This window comes from Tympanuchus pallidicinctus, unplaced genomic scaffold (assembly GCF_026119805.1).
Source record: "Tympanuchus pallidicinctus isolate F22 unplaced genomic scaffold, pur_lepc_1.0 scaffold56, whole genome shotgun sequence".
Lineage (NCBI taxonomy): Eukaryota > Metazoa > Chordata > Aves > Galliformes > Phasianidae > Tympanuchus > Tympanuchus pallidicinctus.
In genome coordinates, this window is record NW_026294776.1 from 51,624 (window position 1) to 71,063 (window position 19,440).

A 19,440-nucleotide genomic window follows, 5' to 3' on the forward strand; every position below is an offset into this window, starting at 1 on the left:
ACCCATCTTTGCCTGTCAGGAAACTGCCTGTTTGCAGGGCAGTATCTGTGTGCATGCTTATCTTTGCAGTATAAACAGACAAATCAGAAAGCCTGAATGGGATCAACAAAGCTGATGCTTGTTCTGTCCACTGAGTGAGGAAAGGCTGATGGAACACGAGGATGCTGCTCACAATCCTACTCATCTCCAAAGCTGCAGTACAGCAGTCTCAGTGATGTGTCAACATAGACAGCTCCTCTCCCATTTCTCCAGTCATTCCTACCCTAAGGGCAGGAAAATGAACACAGGGCAGAAAGTCCCATGTTTGGTCATCCTTGAAAAGTCCCTTCTGCTAGGTCCCAAGCGTGCAGTGCAGCTGTGAGCCCCCAGCCCCATGCAGCACCTCTAGCAGCAGAAGGCCCCTGTGCTGCTGGGGGGCTCCTTCCTTCCCCCCACACGTCTCCCTGCAGCTCCCTGGCTCTGCAGGACAGCCCTTTACACTTCCATAGGGATGGAATCCAGATGATTCAGTTGCGGCATCTTATCCTCAGGTTGTAGTCCTGGGTCCTGGAGGGGTGTCAGCTCCCTCCCATGCCTCCCACACACCCAGCCAGACCAGCACTGACCACACATTTGGCCACAAGCAACTGTGCCCCCTGCATCCCTCCTCTTCCACAGGCTTCTTTCTCCTCCATCTACATTAATTCCCATCTTTGTCTGGTGCAGTTACTATCCATTCTTCAGCTCTCACTGACTACATTTCCCTCTTGCATCCCCACACTGCTATCCCCATGCTGGCTGTGCCTCCCTCTCCCTGACAGAGCTGCCATCTGTGTCACAGGGGTTGTGCTGCACTCACTGACATCTCTGTGTCTGCTGTAATAAAAAATATCCTTAAATGTGACAACTCCTTTTTTGGACAGTGCTCCTGGAAAACTCTGTCTGCAACACTGAGACCTCCCTCATGAACAGTTCAAGTCTTGAAGACTTGAGGGAAATGCCTTGTTAGGTCTTTCTGCACTGTAATGAGCCCCACAGCAAATGTGGTGTCCATGAACTTCAGGCACTGAGAGAGGACAGCTGTAACCAAACGATAAAGGTGCAGTCAAAACGCTGTCCAGAAATGTTGGATAGTGTTGGAGTATTAATTGGTCCCTGTGGAGCCATTACCAACAAAGCCTCCCCACATCCATGTTAGAGCAGATAATTGGAGGCCGTGATTCCAGGCAGGCAAAGGCCCTGTGCAGGTGCTTTGAGGTAGAGGAAGGCCCAAGGTTTTTGCACGGTCAGTGGGATGTGGAGTGTTCTGTGAGGGAGAATGACAGGACACCTACTGGCCTCCCTACAGGACTGTAAGGAGGCAAGGAGGCCCCCATGGCACGAGGATAACTTGTGCCCTCCTGAGCCTCAGCAGCAGACATGGCTGCCACATCCTAGAGGACAAAGACCTTGGTTTTCTTTCGGGTCCCTTCAGCTTTGCCAGTGCTGTTGGCCATCTCCACCAGAGGCTGTTGCATGCAGTCCTACACTCACCTATTTTTCCCTGTAGGCTGCAGAATCACGCTCACCTGGCTTTGCCTTACTCTGATGGTTCTGCAGTCTCACTAGTTGTGACACAGCAGCACGGACTGATCACAGAGTCCAGCTGGGTGTCTCAGGCAAAACAGCACAACCACTGGAGGCGAGGGCTGAAGAGTTAGCTTGTGCAGAAAGAATCACTTCTAAGGTGTGTACACAGATCTCCAGCTCATCCTGCTCATTTCCCACGCTATGCACACTGGTCTACAGGCACTGTAGGGAAGCAGCAGGTGCAGTTACCCCTAGAGGGTGCAAGAGGATTTTGGATGGGGTATTGGCAACATGACCTTCTCTGAGGAGTCCCTGTACAATCCTATAGGAGAGCTCAGAGGTTTTTCCCTGCAATATCCAGCAGTGACAACATCCCTCAGCCCTTCTCTGGTCGCATGAATTCCCCACCCTTCCCCCTTTGGATCTAGTTTAAAGCCCTGGTAATCAACCCAGACAGCATGCTCCCCAGCAGCAGTGTGTCCTGCTTGCTCAGAGTCCATCCAGCACACTGGTACTTACAGCAGCCCCATCCCATCTCACCTGCCCTGCATCTCCAGCCTGCAGAGCCCAGAGCCATCCATCACACACAGCACACCCGTCACAGGACTGTTCCCACCACCTCTCACTCATGCTGATGATGCTGCAGCACACAGGGCCTCCAACTTTGGATGCCAACATGAAAAACCAGTAACATGTAACAGCCTTGCACATGGGCACCTGGGGGGCTGGTTGTTCCCTTGGGAGCTCTGTCTGTGCCTGTGTTGATTCCATGGGTGCAGAGGTGACCTATGACACAGAGGGCACAGCTCTCTGTGGGGTGGATGCAACTACTAGAATTCACCAAGACAAAGCTTCCCAAGTGAACATCCACCCTGAGAATGGAAGGCCCCCTCCTTTTCCACCACCACAAGGAAAACAAACCATTGTGGAATCAGAAGCATTTTCCCCAGAGCAGAGGGAAAACAGGAAAGTACTGAGGCAGATTAGTTTTCTTACTCTTAATGCAACTAAACACGATGTGGGACAAAACATGGTGGGAAACCTGCCATTACAATGCTTTTTTTCAGGGGAAAAAAAAATGGAAAAAGTGCTTCAGTAGCTCACCAAAATCAACTCCACTTCCTGCCAACTGCATTCCAAGCACAGTAGCTTTACCAGAGCAATGCAAATGTGAAGGCCCTGCTGCAGGAGATTTCAGACACAACTTCCCAATGTCAAAGGAAAAACCTTCAAGCTCAAAAGGGATCACTTGCAAGGCAAGGACGCACTGGAGAGCACTCTGGTATCTCTGTGCTGTGGGGATGAGCTGCTGGCGAACCGGGAGGTTTTGCATTGCCTTCAGTTCCCTCCACCTCCAGACAATTAGGATCGTGCATTTAGGAAGAACAAGCTCAGCTTTTTGTGGTTTTATTGGAGGCAAACAAGGCTTGGTGTCACACAGCTGCTCTGACCAGCTGATCAAAGTATTTGGGAAGAGCAGTAGAACCAGTGTGCAGCACGGCTAGGAAGGAAGATAGGGTTGTGTGAAAGAAATGCCTTCCCCAGAAGCAAGCACTGGGCTGGAGGAGGCACCAGAACCAAATCCTGATTGCACCTTTCCCTCTCCTCATTGCACATGCTGACATTTATTTTCAGAACAAAAAACAAGACTACAGTGAAGAAAACTTCAGAACAACTCAGCTACTTTATTCACCCCCTTCCCTTTCTGCTACAGACGATTCTCAGAAAACCTCCAAGAGCCACATAACTGCTCTCCTGACCCTTCCCTCAGGTTCATCAGTGCACTCACAAATTACTGAGAGCAACACATGCACACAGAACATCCCTGCACATCTCCTTAGGAAACGGCATCAAAAATCTGCTGGCAGGAAGAGCGGAAAAGAAAACCGGACACGGCTTTGGGTAGCAAGGAAAGGCCATCTGAAGCTCCTGGGTTAAGTCCCGTCTGCAGAGGGTGCCAGTGATGCACTGGAAAAACTTGTAAGGCCTGTGAGGAGCTCTGCACTCTGCACAAAGCCCTTCTCACACTTGAAGCATTTCTAAAGCTTCCTGCCACGGGAGCTCAGTGGTGCAGGCACGGATTGGACCTCACACAAGTGCAGACACTGTAGTACCTCAGCAGCTTAAAGCTTGGCCAAAGCTCTTGTTGCGGGCTGCACATTTCTAGGGTTCCTCACGTGGATCCACTGGTGTGTGATGAGCTCCCAGCTGTGGAAGGACCTCTTTCTGCAGAAAGGACACTCATAGGGAGTCCTCATGGGCTAGCAGTCCGGGGTCTGCAGAGGGTCAAGCTCCAGATGAAGCTCTTCCCACACACCCTGCAGACAGGATTTCTTTATCCCTGGTGACATATTGACCTAGCTGAGGTTTCCTTTGGGTCACATCCCACTCCAGAGTCTCCTCTGTATGGCCACTCAACACAGCAACTGCAGCTGAGGGAGAGCAATATGCATAATTCTCATGCAAAGAAGGAAAAGAGGATTCAGATCGGCTGCAGAACTGTTCCTTTACTCAAGGGATTTGTAAGGTTCATCACCACACAAAGCCACAGCTGGTGAATAGGCTGGGGCTCTGGCTGAAGCACTTCCCCTGTTCAGGACCCAGCAGGCTCTGTACCTTGTATGGCTCTGCTGGTTGGTAACAGGGCTGGAACTACTTTTGAAGGTTCCCAGACTCTTGAGATGCCTCTACAGCCTTTGTGCACTGTAGATGTTCTTGTGGGTGTTGAGACTAGATCTTCATTTAAAGCTTTTCTCACACTCAGCACCTTCACAGGGTCTCTCTCCTCTGTGGATGTGCTGGTGGTTCTTCACTTCACAACTCCTTCTGAAGCACTTCCCACACACTGAACACTTACAGGGTCTCTCGCCTGTATGGATGCGCTGGTGGCACTTCAAATGAGAACTCCTTTTGAAGCTCTTCCCACACTCAGAGCACTTGTAGGGTTTCTCTCCTGTGTGTTTGTAGTGGTGGGACCTGAGGCAAGAACTGCTTTTGAAGCTCTTCCCACACTCAGAGCACTTGTAGGGTCTCTCCCCCGTGTGAAAGCGCTCATGTTTCTTCACTTCAGAACTACTTTTGAAGCTCTTCCCACACTCAGAGCACTTGTAGGGTTTCTCTCCTGTGTGGAAGCGCTGGTGCAGCTTCAAATCGTACCTGGTTATGAAGCTCTTCTCACACTCAGAGCACTTGAAGGGTCTCTTCCCCGTGTGAAAGCGCTCATGTTTCCTCACTTCAGAACTGCTTTTGAAGCTCTTCCCACACTCAGAGCACTTGTAGGGTTTCTCTCCTGTGTGGAAGCGCTGGTGCAGCTTCAAATCGTACCTGGTTACGAAGCTCTTCCCACACTCAGAGCACTTGTAGGGTTTCTCTCCTGTGTGCACATGCTGGTGCAGCTTCAAATCATAGCTGCATTTGAAGCTCTTCCAACACTCAGAGCACTTGTAGGGTTTCTCTCCTACGTGGATGTATTGGTGGGTCCTGAGGCAAGAACTGCTTTTGAAGCTCTTCCCACACTCAGAGCACTTGTAGGGTCTCTCTCCTGTGTGGATGCGTTGGTGGGAGGTGAGGTGGGATCTCCTTGTGAAGCTCTTTCCACACTCAGAGCACTTGTAGGGTCTCTCATCTGTATGGATGCGTTGGTGGGAGGTGAGGTGGGATCTCCTTGTGAAGCTCTTTCCACACTCAGAGCACTTGTAGGGTCTCTCTCCTGTATGGATGCGTTGGTGGTAGGTGAGGAGGGATCTCCATTTGAAGCTCTTCCAACAATCAGAGCACTTGTATGGACTCATTGCTGAGCGCATGCACTGGTGGTTAACGATGCTGGAATCTTCCTCAAAGCCATTTTCACACTCAGTGCATGGATTCTGTTTTTTCTTCAGGCACAAATTCTTGCTCCTGGCTTCTTCAGGAACCTTTGGACCTATGCTGAAGTCCAACGGGCTCCTCCCTATCTTTCCCAGACCCTTTCCCAGTGGCTCCATGAGCTGCTCACCCTGACCTTGCTCCAGGCCTCCTTGCACATCCCTTCTGATTTCTTCCACACAGACACCACCCCACTGCCTTTCGGCCACACCACTTTCCTGCAGGTCCTCCAGTACATCTGCAATCCCAGTTCCTGCTGGATGACAGGAAATCCAGAAATAGCACACAGTGCCCAAAATAACACACAGACAGAGATGGCTCTTCCAGACCCAAACTCCTCCTTCCCTCCACCACCTCACCTGGGCTGAGGTCTCCTGGCACGGCCTCAGGGCTACGCACATCTGGGATCCAGGGCTCTTCCCCTCCTTCAAGCAGGGAGATCACCATAGGTTTGGGGGCTGGAAGTGGAGCTTCAATGAGAAAAACAGGGGAGATGAGAGCATTTCCCTCATTCTAGCACAGTGCCTGTTCAACAGCTCCACTCTGTGTCCCCTCCCCAGGGAGAAATCTCACTTTGGGCCTGAATGACACTGGGCCCACAGCTTCCTTTGGAGCAAAGAATGCTTTTACAACTCTGAAAACTCCAAAGGGATATTTTCTTCAAAATGAACTTGAGAACAGTTTGTTTATTTTCTGACAATATATCAATGACCAAGGCATCAAAATGTTTATGGCAATTGAATGCAAAATCCTACATTGTAAAGGAGTAAGCAGGGAGACATCTGTTAGCTGGAGCTGCTGGCAACATTTAATGCAGCAACAGAAGGCCTGGTTTTCTCTATCCTGGCTGATGCCTGTTTGCCAGCACTGACACCGGTACTTTTATCACGGTGCAGTGCATACTAATCCCTTCTGAAACTCATGCTTCTCACAGAATCACAGAATCACAGAATTGTAGGGGTTTGAAGGGACCTCCAGAGATCATCGAGTCCAACTCCCTGCCAAAGCAGGTTCCCTACAGTAGGTCGCACAGGTAGGCATCCAGGCAGGTCTTGAACATCTCCAGAGAAGGAGACTCCACCACCTCCCTGGGCAGCCTGTTCCAGTGCTCCGTCACCCTCACTGTAAAGAAGTTCTTGCGCATGTTTGTGTGGAACTTCCTATGCTGCAGTTTCCAGCCGTTTCCCCTTGTCCTGTCTCCACTCACCACTGAAAACAGTCCGGCCTCACCATTCTGCCCCCCACACCTTAGATATTTATAGACCTGGATCAGGTTCCCTCTTAGTCTTCTTTTCTCAAGGCTGAACAGACCCAGTTCACTCAGCCTTTCCTCATAGCAGAGATGCTCCAGGCCCTTCACCATCTTCGTGGCCCTCCGCTGGACTCTTTCCAAGAGATCCCTGTCTTTTTTGTACTGGGGAGCCCAGTTCTCATATTTCGTTTGTTGCTGTTGTAGTTATCAATATGTAACTGCATGGCAATTATGCTAGGCCCGGCCTGCAGAGGCTCATTCTGCACAGCCTAAGGTGCCCTAACGAGGAGGAAAGGCAGCAAAGCCCTCACCCAGCGAGGCCACGCACTGGTACGTCTCCAGCATCACGTCCCGGTACAGCGCTCGCTGCGCAGGGTCCAGCAGCGCCCACTCCTCCCTGCTGAAAGACACGGCCACCTCCGCAAAGCTCACGGGCTCCTGCAAGCAAAGAGGCTCCTTGCTGGGAACAGCCAAGGCCCAGGGAAGCAGCTCACACAGGACACAAACTCCCGTCCCAGCCGCTTCTCTGGCCCCAGCACACACACGCTGGCTGAGGCCACCTTCCCTCTCCCCCTGCATTCACATCCTTCGCCCCTCGGCCTCTCCTGCCTGCTTCCCCCAGCCCCTACCTGAGATGCATGTGCTGTGGCCATCTGCTGCTCTCCTGCAGCTGAAATGATCACGGCTGGATGGCAGAAGTTTCACTGGAGCCTGTAGGGACAAGAGAAATGGCAGGGGAGCTGTGAGGGAACGCAGCAGTCCCTGTCCCAGCCCAGCCCTCCACAGCCCATCTGCAGGGCACTGCCTGGGGGATGGCACAGCAGGCCTTGCACAGGAACACAAGCAGCAACAGCACTGGTAACGCTCTGGCTGAAGCTGATTACAAATCACAAAGCTGACTCCAACTGGGTGGCACAAAGAACTGACACCACGTTCAACAGGTGAGAGTACATGGACTGTGTGCCTAAAGACAATGCATAGCAAGGAGGCAGTCATCTTACCCCTAAACAGGGAGCAGCCCAAGTGCCCCTTGAGCTCTCCTGCACAGCAAGATCTGCACGACAGGATCTCCCCACAGTCAGGGATGGCTCTCAATTTCACACCTCTACAGAGATCCCACTTAGCATCATGTCAAGACACCTTGCTGACACAGGTCTTCTGTAAGAGACCCAGGGTTCGTTTGGAGCTTTGTGAGCTTCTCTAAGGTGATGTGCTACAGTGAAGATCTCAAGGTATTCACAAAAACATAGAATGGCCTGGGTTGAAAAGGTCCTCAATGACCATCTAGTTTCTACCCTCCTGCTATGCGCAGGGTCACCATCCACCACACCAGGCTGCCCTGAGACACATCCAGCCTGGCCTCGAATGCATCCAGGGATAGGACATCCACGGCCTCCCTGGGCAACATCTTGCAGTGTGTCACCATTCTCTGACTGCAAAACATCTTCTGAATATCTAACCTAAATCTCCTTTGTCTCAATTTAAAACCATTCCCCCTTGTCCCATTACTATAAGTGCTCGTAAAAAGGCGTTACCCCACTAGTTTATGCTTTTCTTGCATGTACTGGAAGGCCACAATGTGGTCGCACCTGTACAGAGACCCCTTCCAGAGACGTTCTCAGCACCATGCGCCCTTTGCACGAGGCAGCCTGGGCTGCACTTTACTGACGTGCTGCTCGGGCGCGTTCTCAACGTGTGCTCCAGTCAGCCCACACGCTCTCAGCTTTTCAGCCTCTATTACACAGCCCAGTGCTGGGGCTGGCACAGATGCTGGACGTGCTCAGGGCCCGCAGCTGTGCGCTGAAGGGATCGGCAGCTGCCGGGACAGATTGAACAAAAGCCTTGGGAGGGGTTTGCACAAGCCCAGGTGAGCCATCAGCCCAGCGCACAAAAGGTAACGTTGCAAGGGCCGCTAGAGGCAGATGTTGCCTGCTGGGTCCCCGAAGGGAAACTGCGGGCTGCGGGGGAAGGGGGAGGGGAGTTGAAATTCCCCCCCTTGGAGGCCTCACATTCAGACAGTCACAAGGAGGCATCGGAGATTGAAAGCTTCCATCAATCCATGCGTCCAGAGCTGCAGAGCGAGGTCATCTCGTGTCTCCCGAGGCCCACAGGGAGAAGCGCAGTCCCAGCTGGGCTGTGTTACAGAGAGCCGACCGGGCAGCAGAGCGCGCTGAGCTCCTCTGCTCACTTCCTCGCTGTCCCAGCTCCAACCCCTTCCTGCGCCCCTCCATATACAACCCGGGCTGCAACACGCCTGGGAACCGCTGCTCGCCTCGTTGCAGCCCGTCTGGCCCAGCAAACCCGCTGTGCTGGGCAGGAGCTGGAGCCGGGACCGCGCTCCCGCCTGGGCTACAGCAGTGCCGTTTCCGCCCCGCCCGCTGACGCTCCCCGCTCCCCGCTCGGATCCCGCTGCTGCTGGCAGGGGGCAGGAAGCGTGCGCTCCTCTGCACGAGCCGCGAAGGGCTCCTACCTTGGGTGCGGAGCAGGCTGCTCCCGTCTCTGGTGCAGGCAACCGGGCTCCTGGGAGTCGCGGAGAGCAGAGGCTGCCGAGTGCCCTCAGCCCGGAGCTGGCCGCAGCACGGCCTCGCTGCTCCTCCTGCCACCGCCGTGCTGCCCGGACGGCTTCCAGCCAGGCTCTGGCCGCTTCGGCACAGCCTCAGGTGCAGGCAGCATTTCCCACAGCGAGCACGCCCCGAGCCGGCTGCCGGGCCTTGGGCAGTTTCACAACTCGTTCTCATGGCACATCTGGACCCGGAGGAGGGAGGGATGGGGGCAGGGATGGAGCGGTGGGGGCTGTTTTGTTACGCTAATGAAGCGTCGCTCGCTGCTGGCTCTCTTTGCTTCCTTTGCTGGGGACATTCGCACATCCTTGTGGTCACAGGTCCCCACGTTGCTGCCCTGCCGTTCCTTTAACTCCTCTCAACCGTGAGCAGCTCCCAGCAAGAGGCAATCTCCGGCCGCCTGCTCTCGAGGGCAGCATCTCCCTGCAGCAGGGTCACTTCCTCACTGAGCGCTGCCCATGGCACTGATGTCACGTTTCTACTCACTGAGCAAGTGAGTGCTATTGCAAACAACTTCCTACCCTGCTTTTTCAATTAGATCTTCCCTGCAAGGCATGAGCATGGTTAAGCTCTCTGCTGTATGAGGGCCAGCTCTGCTATTTGCTGCTGTGGATCTACAGACTTTAAGGCCACCCAGAAGGAACCGCCCTCGGGTAACCGGGGTTTTGTGTCAGGAAAGACTGCTTCCAGTTCTATTGCATTTTCTGTGGGGCAAAAGTGGGCTCCAAGTTTCTCGTGGCAATGTTTAAATTCTACACACCTTTCTGCAGGGGATGTTCCTCTGATCTTTGCTGTGATCACAGCCGTAACAAAGCACATAGAATCATAAAATCATCTCAGAATCACAAGGTTGGAAACGACCTACAAGATCATCCAGTCCAACCTTCTCCTCATCACCATTCTAACTACAAGCCCTAAACCACATCTCACATCACATCATCCAGACACCTCTTGAACACTGCCAGAGACAGTGACTCCACCACCTCCCTGGGCAGCCATTCCACTGCCTGACCTCTCTGTGAGAGAAATAGTTCTTCCTCATGTCTAATCTAAACCTCCTCTGATACAACTTGCAGCCATTTCCCTGTGTCCTGCTTGTTGCCTGGGAGAAGAGGCCACATCCCTCTCCTCCACAACCTCCCTTCAGGAAGTTGTACAATGCAGTGAGGTTTCCCCTGAGCCTCCTCCAGACTGAACCATCCCAGCTCCCTCAGCTGCTCCTCATAAGACTTGTGCTCCAGACCCCTCACCAGTTTCTTGCCCTTCTCTGGACACGCTCCAGGACCTCAACATCTTTCCTGTAGTGAGGAGCCCAAAACTGAACACAGAACTCGAGGTGCGGCCTCACCAGTGCTGAGTAGAGGGGGATGATCACCTCCCTGCTCCTGCTGGCTATTTCCATTCCATTTCCATGCTATTAGTGCTAATAGTGCTATTTCCATTGCACTATTTCTAATGCAGACCAGGATGCTGTTGGCTCTCTTGGCCACCTGGGCACACTGTTGGCTCATGTTCAGCTGAACATCAACCAACACCCCCAGGTCCCTCTCTTCTTCACAGTCATCCAGCCACTCATCCCTAAGCCTATATGGGTTATGGGGTTATTGTGCATAGGGTTATTGTACCCAAAGTGCAGGACCCGACACTTGGCCTTGTTGAACCTCATCCCATTCACCTCAGCCCAGTGATCCAGCCTGTCTAAATCCCTCTGAAGGACCTCCCTACCCTCAGGGAGATCCACACCACCTCCCAGCTTGGTGTCATCTGCAAACTTACAGAGGGTGCACTCAGTCCCCTCATCAATCCCCCCCATCAACAAGATGGGCCCCAATACCGAGTCCTGGGGAACAACACTTGAAACGGGTCGCCAGCTGGACTTCACTCATTCACCACTACCCACTGGGCACGGCCCTCCAGCCAGTTCCTTACCCAAAGAAGCGTAAACCTGTTCAGACCATGGGCAGCCAGTTTCCCCACAAGAAGCCTGTGAGAGACCGTGTCAAAGGCTTTGCTGAAGTCTAGGTCGGCTACATCAGCAGCCCTTCCCTCATCTACCAGACTGCTCACCCAGTCATAGAAGGAGATGAGGCTGGTCAAGCACGACCTGCCTTTCACGAATCTGTGCTGGCTGGGCCTGATCCCCTGGACACTGCGCACATGCCGTGCAATCTCATCCAAGATGATTTGCTCCATTACTTTCCCTGGTACCAAGGTCAGGCTAGCAGGCCTTTAGTTCCCCAGATCCTCCTTACGGCCCTTCTTGAAGATGGGAGTCACATCAGCAAGCCTCCAATCCTCTGGGCCCTCAGCAGTTAACCAGGAGCATTGATAGATGGCTGAGAGGGGCTCGGCAATCACCCCCACCAGCTCCCTCAGCACCCGAGGGTGCAGCCCATCCTGTCCCATGGACTTGTGACAGTCCAGACGGAGGAGAAACTCTCTGACTGTCTCCACCGGAATTGCTGGGAGCAAATTCTGAGCAGCGTCCCAGACTTCCAGATCAGGGCATAAAAAGCCCAGAGGATGACTGATCTGGCTGTTAAAGGCAGATGTAAAGAAGGCATTGAGGACCTCAGCCCTTTCTTTGTCCATAGTGGCCACATTCCCTGCTGCATCAAGTGCAGGATGAGAATTATCTTTGGTTTTTCTTTTGCCATTAATATATTTAGAAAAAGATTTTTTATTGTCTTTTACTGCAGTGGCGAACCTGAGCTCAAGTTGGGCTTTTGCCTTCCTAAATTCCTCCCTGCAAGCCTTAGCTACTTCTTTGTTATCTCCCCAAGCAGCCTGTCCCTTCTTCCAGAGGGCGTAGACTCTCTTTTTCTCCCTGAGTCTCAACAGTAACTCCCGGCTCATCCACACCGCTCGTCTTCCCCTTCAGCTCGCCTTACGGCACTCAGCACAGCCTGGTCATGCACCTTTAAGGTTTCCATCTTGAGGAGCTTCCAGGCTTCCTGGGCTCCTTTACCCTTGAGAAGCGACCCAAGGGGCCCATGCTACAAGCGCCCTGAACAGGTCAAAGTCCGCCCTCTGGCAGTTCAAGAAGGCAGTTTTGCTGGTCACTCTTTTGACATCCCCAAGAATGGAGAATTCTACAATTCTGTGGTCACTCTGCCCAAGACGGTCCCCAACCTTCACTTCTGCCACCAGTCCTTCTCTGTTGGAGAAGACCAGGTCCAGCAGGGCACCGCCCCTGGCAGGCTCTCCTACCAGTTGCATAGGAAGCAATCTTCCACACAGTCTAGAAACCTCCTGGACTGCTTCCTCTGTGCTATATTATATTTCCAACATATATCAGGGAAGTTGAAGTCTCCCATCAGAACAAGTGCTGGTGATCCCATGACTTCCATGAGCTGCTCATAGAATGCCTCATCCAACTCTTTGTCCTGATTAGGTGGTCTATAACAGACCCCTACCAAGATGCCACCCCTACAGGCCTTCCCCCGATCCTTACCCATACACACTCCACTCTATCATTCCCAACCCCAAGCTCTTCAACCTTCAAACAGCCTTTAACATCAAGGGTAGCACCACCACTCTTCCTTCCTCATCCATCCTTTCTGAAGAGCTTGTAGCCATCTATCACAGCACTCCAGTCATGGGAGTGGTCCCACCATGTTTCAGAAATAGCAACAAGGTCATAATTAGCCTGACTCACAATCGCTTCCAACTCTTCCTGCTTGTTGCTCATGCTGCGTGCATGGTATAGACACATTTCAGACGAGTCATCTGCCTCACCCCAGCTCAAGCATCGTTCCCCTAGGCTCATCTCTTGAGAGGCCTGTTTTGTCCCCTTCCCCCTTCATAGCTATTTTAAAGCTCTCTCAATAAGCCCTGCTACTTCGTGTGCTAGTATTCGTTGTCCCCTTTGAGACAGGTGGGTTCCATGGACAGACAACAAGCCAGGGGCTGAGTAAACTGCCCCATGATCAAAGAACCAAAAATTTCTGGCTCGACACCAGCCTCTGAGCCAATTATTCATCGCCTGTGCTTTCCCATTCTGCTCACAGTCCCTCACTGCCCCTGAAGGTATAGAGCAAAAGATCACTTGAGCTCCTGCTCCTTGAACTGAATGCCTTAAACCCCTGAAATCTTTTTTCATCGTGCGTAGGCTTGTCTGAGCGATTTCATCACTGCCCACCTGAACTACGAGTAGTGGAAAGTAGTCAGATAATCTAACCAGCTTTGGGAGTTGCTTGGTTGTGTCCATGACCCAAGCCCCAGGAAGGCAGCATGCTTCCCGACAGCCCGGGTCAGGTGTGCATATGGGGCCCTCCGCTTCTCTGAGAAGGGAGTCACCCACCACGACCACCCTTCTTTCTTTCCTGTCAGAGGCAGTCTCAAGCTATGGGGGAGACCGCCTCGCCCTAGGCTCTCTCCTAGGCAGATCTTCCATCTCTTCTCCAGTCACCTCCCTTCAACTTCCAGCAACTGGAACCTGTTACTCAGAGTTGTGGAAGCAGGCTGGGCAGGCGTGGGTGTCTCTTGTGACACCGAGTTGGGACTCTCTTCCAACCTTCCTCATCAGTGAGGTCTGTCCAACTGTGACAGGATAGGGGGTCCACCACCTGTCTGGGCTTTTTCTCCCAAAGCCCTTCCCTCTGGTAAGCCAGTGAGTCACTCCACCAGTCGATCTCCCGTTCACACTCCCTGATGGTCTTAAGTTGCTGCACCGCATCCTTGAGCTCCACCACCAGGCTGAGCAGCTCATCCACCTGCCCACACCTCATACAGGTGAAGTCCCTGCCACTCCCCCAGGCAGAAGTAGGCTCAGGCACTCATTGCAGCCAGAGGCCTGAACAGCAACATTTCTCAGCAAGATTTCCATCATGGTTGCCACAGTCTTCTTAGAATGAGACCACTGTCTAGTGGAGACCATGTTTCAGCCTGGGGCCTCAGGGACTGCCAAGGAAAGCTGGTCTCCTGAGCAAATAGCTCACAGATGTAGCACCCTATGGGAAGCGTGGGCTGTACTCACTCACTGAACCTCCCCTTTCTCAGTGAGCACAAACAATGATTTCTCACCTGATGCACCTCGTGGGTGGAAGCTAGCTATCAGGAGTGAAGGTGAGGGTGGGTATTTAAACCGTGCCGCTAATATAGCAGCTCCACCCCTGAAGACTCAGGAGCCTGCCCACAAGCTGCTGGCTCCCAGCACAAGCGCATTGCTGATGCTAGCCTCAAAGAAGCCTTAAAAAAGCCTTTAAAAAAGCCTTAAAAAGAGCTTTTTGGTTGCTCTTTCTTTACTCCAGATCCCTTGCCAATGCAGACTTAACTGCTCAGAAGCTAGTCTCTGCAGCAAAAAAATACAGCAGCCAAAAAAATACAAGCTTTGCAGCAAAAAGTAATACAGCTCCCATCCTTCCCTCCCCCGGGTCCAGATGTGCCATGAGAACGCGCTGTGAAACTGCCCAAGGCCCGGCAGCCGGCTCGGGCCGTGCTCGCTGTGGGAATTGCTGCCTGCACCTGAGGCTGTGCCGAAGCGGCCAGAGCCTGGCCGGAAGCCGTCCGGGCAGCACGGCGGTGGCAGGAGGAGCAGCGAGGCCGTGCTGCGGCCAGCTCCGGGCTGAGGGCACTCGGCAGCCTCTGCTCTCCGCGACTCCCAGGAGCCCGGTTGCCTGCACCAGAGGCGGGAGCAGCCTGCTCCGCACCCAAGGTAGGAGCCCTTCGCGGCTCGTGCAGAGCAGCTGCAGGCATTTTTCTCTTCATATTGAACCCCATTTCGAAGCAGGGACTGGGGAGGGCTGCAGCACTCCTTGAGGACTAGTAGATGACCTGCAGCTTTCGGAGGTCAAGAACGAATCGGGTTCTTTTTAAATCAGGGGACAGACTTCTTATCGTCAAGCGGTATTAATACTAATTCGATTTTGTTTCGTAGTAGTTGTTTTTTGGTTGCTTGTATCCCTTACTCTCGTTGATCTGTGTGCTTTTTTGTACCCATCCCTCACGCTGTGTGGGACTGTCTGCGAGCTGCAGGAAGTTCTCCCTCCCCTGGCGAGCAGCACCACGAGGGGACGGGAGCAGCGGGTCCCAGGCGTGTTGCTGCCCGGCTTGGGCTCCGAGGGGCACGGGAAGGGGTTGGAGCTGGGACAGCGAGGAAGTGAGCAGAGGAGCTCAGCGCGCTCTGCTGCCCGGTCGGTTCTCTGTAACACAGCCCAGCTGGGACTGCGTTTCTCCCTGTGGGCCATGGGAGACACGAGATGACCTCGCTCTGCTCCTCTGCACGCATGGATTGATTGATGGAAGCTTTCAACTCCCCGATGCCTCCTTTTGAGTGTCTGAATGCAAAGCCTCCAAGGGGGGAACTTTCATTCCCCCGCCCACGGCAGCCCCCAGTTTCCTCCCCCTGGTGGGAGAGGAGGGAAATTTAGCCGCCGAGGCATTCCTGGTGCAATGGAGGAACTGGGCTTGTTTAACGAGGAGAAGGGAAGGCTCCGGGGAGACCACATTGTGGCCTTCCAGGACGTGAAAGAAAAGCATAAACTAGTGGGGGAACGGTTTTTTACGAGCGTGTATAGTAATGGGACAAGGGAGAATGGTTTTAAATTGAGACAACGGAGATTTAGGTTAGATTCAGAAGATGTTTTGCAGTCAGAGAATGGTGACACACTGCAAGATGTTGCCCAGGGAGGTCGTGGATGTCCTATCCCTGGATGCATTCGAGGCCAGGCTGGATGTGTCTCAGGGCAGCCTGGTGTGGTGGATGGTGACCCTGCGCATAGCAGGAGGGTAGAAACTAGATGGTCATTGAGGACCTTTTCAACCCAGGCCATTCTATGTTTTTGTGAATACCTTGAGATCTTCACTGTAGCACATCACCTTAGAGAAGCTCACAAAGCTCCAAACGAATCCTGGGTCTCTTACAGAAGACCTGTGTCAGCAAGGTGTCTTGACATGAAGCTGAGTGGGATCTCTGTAGAGGTGTGAAATTGAGAGCCATCCCTGACTGTGGGGAGATCCTGTCATGCAGCCCTGGCTGTGCAGGAGAGCTCAAGGGACACTTGGGCTGCTCCCTGTTTAGGGGTAAGATGACTGCCTCCTTGCTATGCATTGTCTTTAGGCACACAGTCCATGTACTCTCACCTGTTGAACGTGGTGTCAGTTCTTTGTGCCACCCAGTTGGAGTCAGCTTTGTGATTTGTAATCAGCTTCAGCCAGAGCGTTACCAGTGCTGTTGCTGCTTGTGTTCCTGTGCAAGGCCTGCTGTGCCATCCCCCAGGCAGTGCCCTGCAGATGGGCTGTGGAGGGCTGGGCTGGGACAGGGACTGCTGCGTTCCCTCACAGCTCCCCTGCCATTTCTCTTGTCCCTGCAGGCTCCAGTGAAACTTCTGCCATCCAGCCGTGATCATTTCAGCTGCAGGAGAGCAGCAGATGGCCACAGCACATGCATCTCAGGTAGGGGCTGGGGGAAGCAGGCAGGAGAGGCCGAGGGGCGAAGGATGTGAATGCAGGGGGAGAGGGAAGGTGGCCTCAGCCAGCGTGTGTGTGCTGGGGCCAGAGAAGCGGCTGGGACGGGAGTTTGTGTCCTGTGTGAGCTGCTTCCCTGGGCCTTGGCTGTTCCCAGCAAGGAGCCTCTTTGCTTGCAGGAGCCCGTGAGCTTTGCGGAGGTGGCCGTGTCTTTCAGCAGGGAGGAGTGGGCGCTGCTGGACCCTGCGCAGCGAGCGCTGTACCGGGACGTGATGCTGGAGACGTACCAGTGCGTGGCCTCGCTGGGTGAGGGCTTTGCTGCCTTTCCTCCTCGTTAGGGCGCCTTTGGCTGTGCAGAATGAGCCTCTGCAGGCCCTGCCTAGCAAAATTGCCATGCAGTCACATATAGATAACTACAACAGGAATAAAAGAAATACTGAGAAGCATGAGTTTCAGAAGGGATTAGTATGCACAGCAGACTCATAAACGCCCCAGAGTCAGTGCTGGCAAGCAGGCATCAGCCAGGATAGAGAAAACCAGGCCTTCCGTTGCTGCATTAAATGTTGCCACCAGCTCCAGCTAACTGGTGACTCCCTGCTTAGTCCTTTACAATGTAGGATTTTGCATTAATTTGCATAAACATTTTGATGCTTTGGTCATTGATGTATTGTCAGAAAATGAACAAACTCTTCTCAAGTTCATTTTAAAGAAAATATCCCTTTGGAGTTTTCAGAGTTGTATAAGCATTCTTTGCTCCAAAGGAAACTGTGGGCCCAGTGTCATTCAGGCCCAGAGTGTGGTTTCTCCCTGAGAGAGTCACAGAGTGGAGCTGTTGAACAGGCATTGTGCCAGAATGATAGAATTGTTCTCATCTCCCCTGTTTTTCTCATTGAAGCTCCACTTCCAGCCCCCAAACCCATGGTGATCTCCCTGCTTGAAAGAGGGGAAGAGCCCTGGATCCCAGATGTGCGAATCTTTGAAAAAGATTCCATCGTTGTTAACCACCAGTGCATGCGCTCAGCAATGAGTCCATACAAGTGCTCTGATTGTGGGAAGAGCTTCAAATGGAGATCCCTCCTCATTGTCCACCAGCGTATCCATACAGGAGAGAGACCCTACAGGTGCTCTGGGTGTGGGAAGAGCTTCACAAGCCATTCTGATTTAATGAGGCACCAGCGCATCCACACAGGGGAAAGACCTTACAACTGTCCTGAGTGTGAGAAGAGCTTTATGAGAAGTTGTTCTTTGAAGTTGCACCTCCGCATCCACACAGGTGAAAAACCGTACAAGTGCTCTGAGTGTGGGAAGAGCTTCACAGTGAGTTCTGATTTAAAGATACACCAGCGCATCCATACAGGGGAGAGACCTTACAAATGTCCTCAGTGTGAGAAGAGCTTCAGAAGCAGTTCTGAATTGAAGTCACACCATAGCATCCACACAGATGAAAAACCCTACAAGTGCTCTGAGTGTGGGAGGAGCTTCAAAAGCAGTTCCCACCTAACCTACCACCAGCACTTTCACACAGGAGAGAAACCCTATAAGTGTCCCGAGTGTGGGAAGAGCTTCAGAAGCGGTTGTGAATTAAAACGCCACCAGTGCGTCCACACAGGGGAGAGACCCTATAAATGTCCTGAGTGTGAGAAGAGCTTCACAAGAAGGTCTAATCTCAACACCCACAAGCACGTCCACAGTGCATTCAGGCTGTAGAACAATCACAAGATATGGGGAGCCTTCAAAAGCAGTTCGAGCCTCATTACCTACCAACACATCCACACAAGATACAGAACCTGCAGAGCTCCAAAGGTGGGAAGAGCTACAGCCAGAGCCCCAGCATGATGACCACCTGTGGCTTTGTGTGGTGATGAACATTACAAATCTCTTGAGTAGAGGAAGAGCTCTGTGGCCAAACTCAATCCTCTTTCTTCTTCTTTGCATGAGAATAACGCATATTGCTGTCCTTCAGCTGCAGTTGCTGTGTTGAGTGGCCATGCAAAGGAGAATCCAGAGTGGGATCTGTCTGCCAGGTCTGCGTGCAAGGAGAGCCACCTCTTACCTCCCCTGCAGAAACTCCTGTCCTGTGGGGCAGCAGGTGAGGACCCAAAGGAAACCTCAGCTGGGCTGATACGTCACCAGGAAGGAAGAAATCCTGTCTGCAGGCAGTGTGGGAAGAGCTTCATCTGGAGCTCAACCCTCAGTCGACCAGAGGAGAGTCCCAGTGAGTGCCGTGACTGCAGGAAGAGGTTTGTCCAGAGCCTGCACCAGTGAGTTCACATGGCAGGAAGTGTTAGAATTGCCTCGAGTGTGAGAAGGGCTTTGTGCAGAGTGCAGAGCTCCTCACTCACAGGAGATGGCACTCGTGGAAGAAGTGCTACAAATGTCCCATGTGTGGGCAGAGCTTTTGCCAGGGGATCCACTGAGTGCAGAGACCCTAGAAATGCCTGCACTGCAGGAAGAGCTTCATCCAGAGCTCGATCCTTACTAAACATTGTCCAGTCCATGTGATAAAGTGGCCCTGCAAGTGTCCCTAGTGCAGGAAATTTCTGTCTGGGCTGGCAACTCCTTTCTCATGGGAAAACCCCCAGTGGAGAGACAATGAGGATGCTGTTAAGCCCAAGGATGAGGGAGACTCGGATGCTTTTCCCCACACAGGACTTTTTTGCAAAGGAGATGGCATCACTGGCACCCTCTGCAGAAGGGACTTAACCCAGGAGCTTCAGATGGTCTCTCTTGCTACCCAAAGCAGTTGGGTAAAGCATGCCCAGTTTTTTCTGCTCTTCCTGACAGCAGCTTTTTGATGCCGTTTCCTAA

The 19,440-nt window shown here is 52.8% G+C and overlaps 1 protein-coding gene and 1 pseudogene across 1 annotated transcript; one reads left to right on the forward strand and one right to left on the reverse strand.

The window, feature by feature from the left end:
• Positions 1-3,213: 3,213 nt before the first annotated feature.
• LOC128091934 (zinc finger protein 660-like) overlaps positions 3,214-19,440 on the reverse strand; it is a 125,681-nt pseudogene continuing 109,454 nt past the window's right edge.
• LOC128091931 (zinc finger protein 8-like) lies at positions 14,932-18,339 on the forward strand. The gene is made up of 5 exons (XM_052705353.1): positions 14,932-15,072; positions 16,539-16,620; positions 16,812-16,938; positions 17,528-17,725; positions 18,242-18,339. Exons 2-5 carry the CDS (start codon positions 16,597-16,599, stop codon positions 18,337-18,339), a joined length of 447 nt encoding a protein of 148 aa, XP_052561313.1. The 5' UTR covers positions 14,932-15,072; positions 16,539-16,596.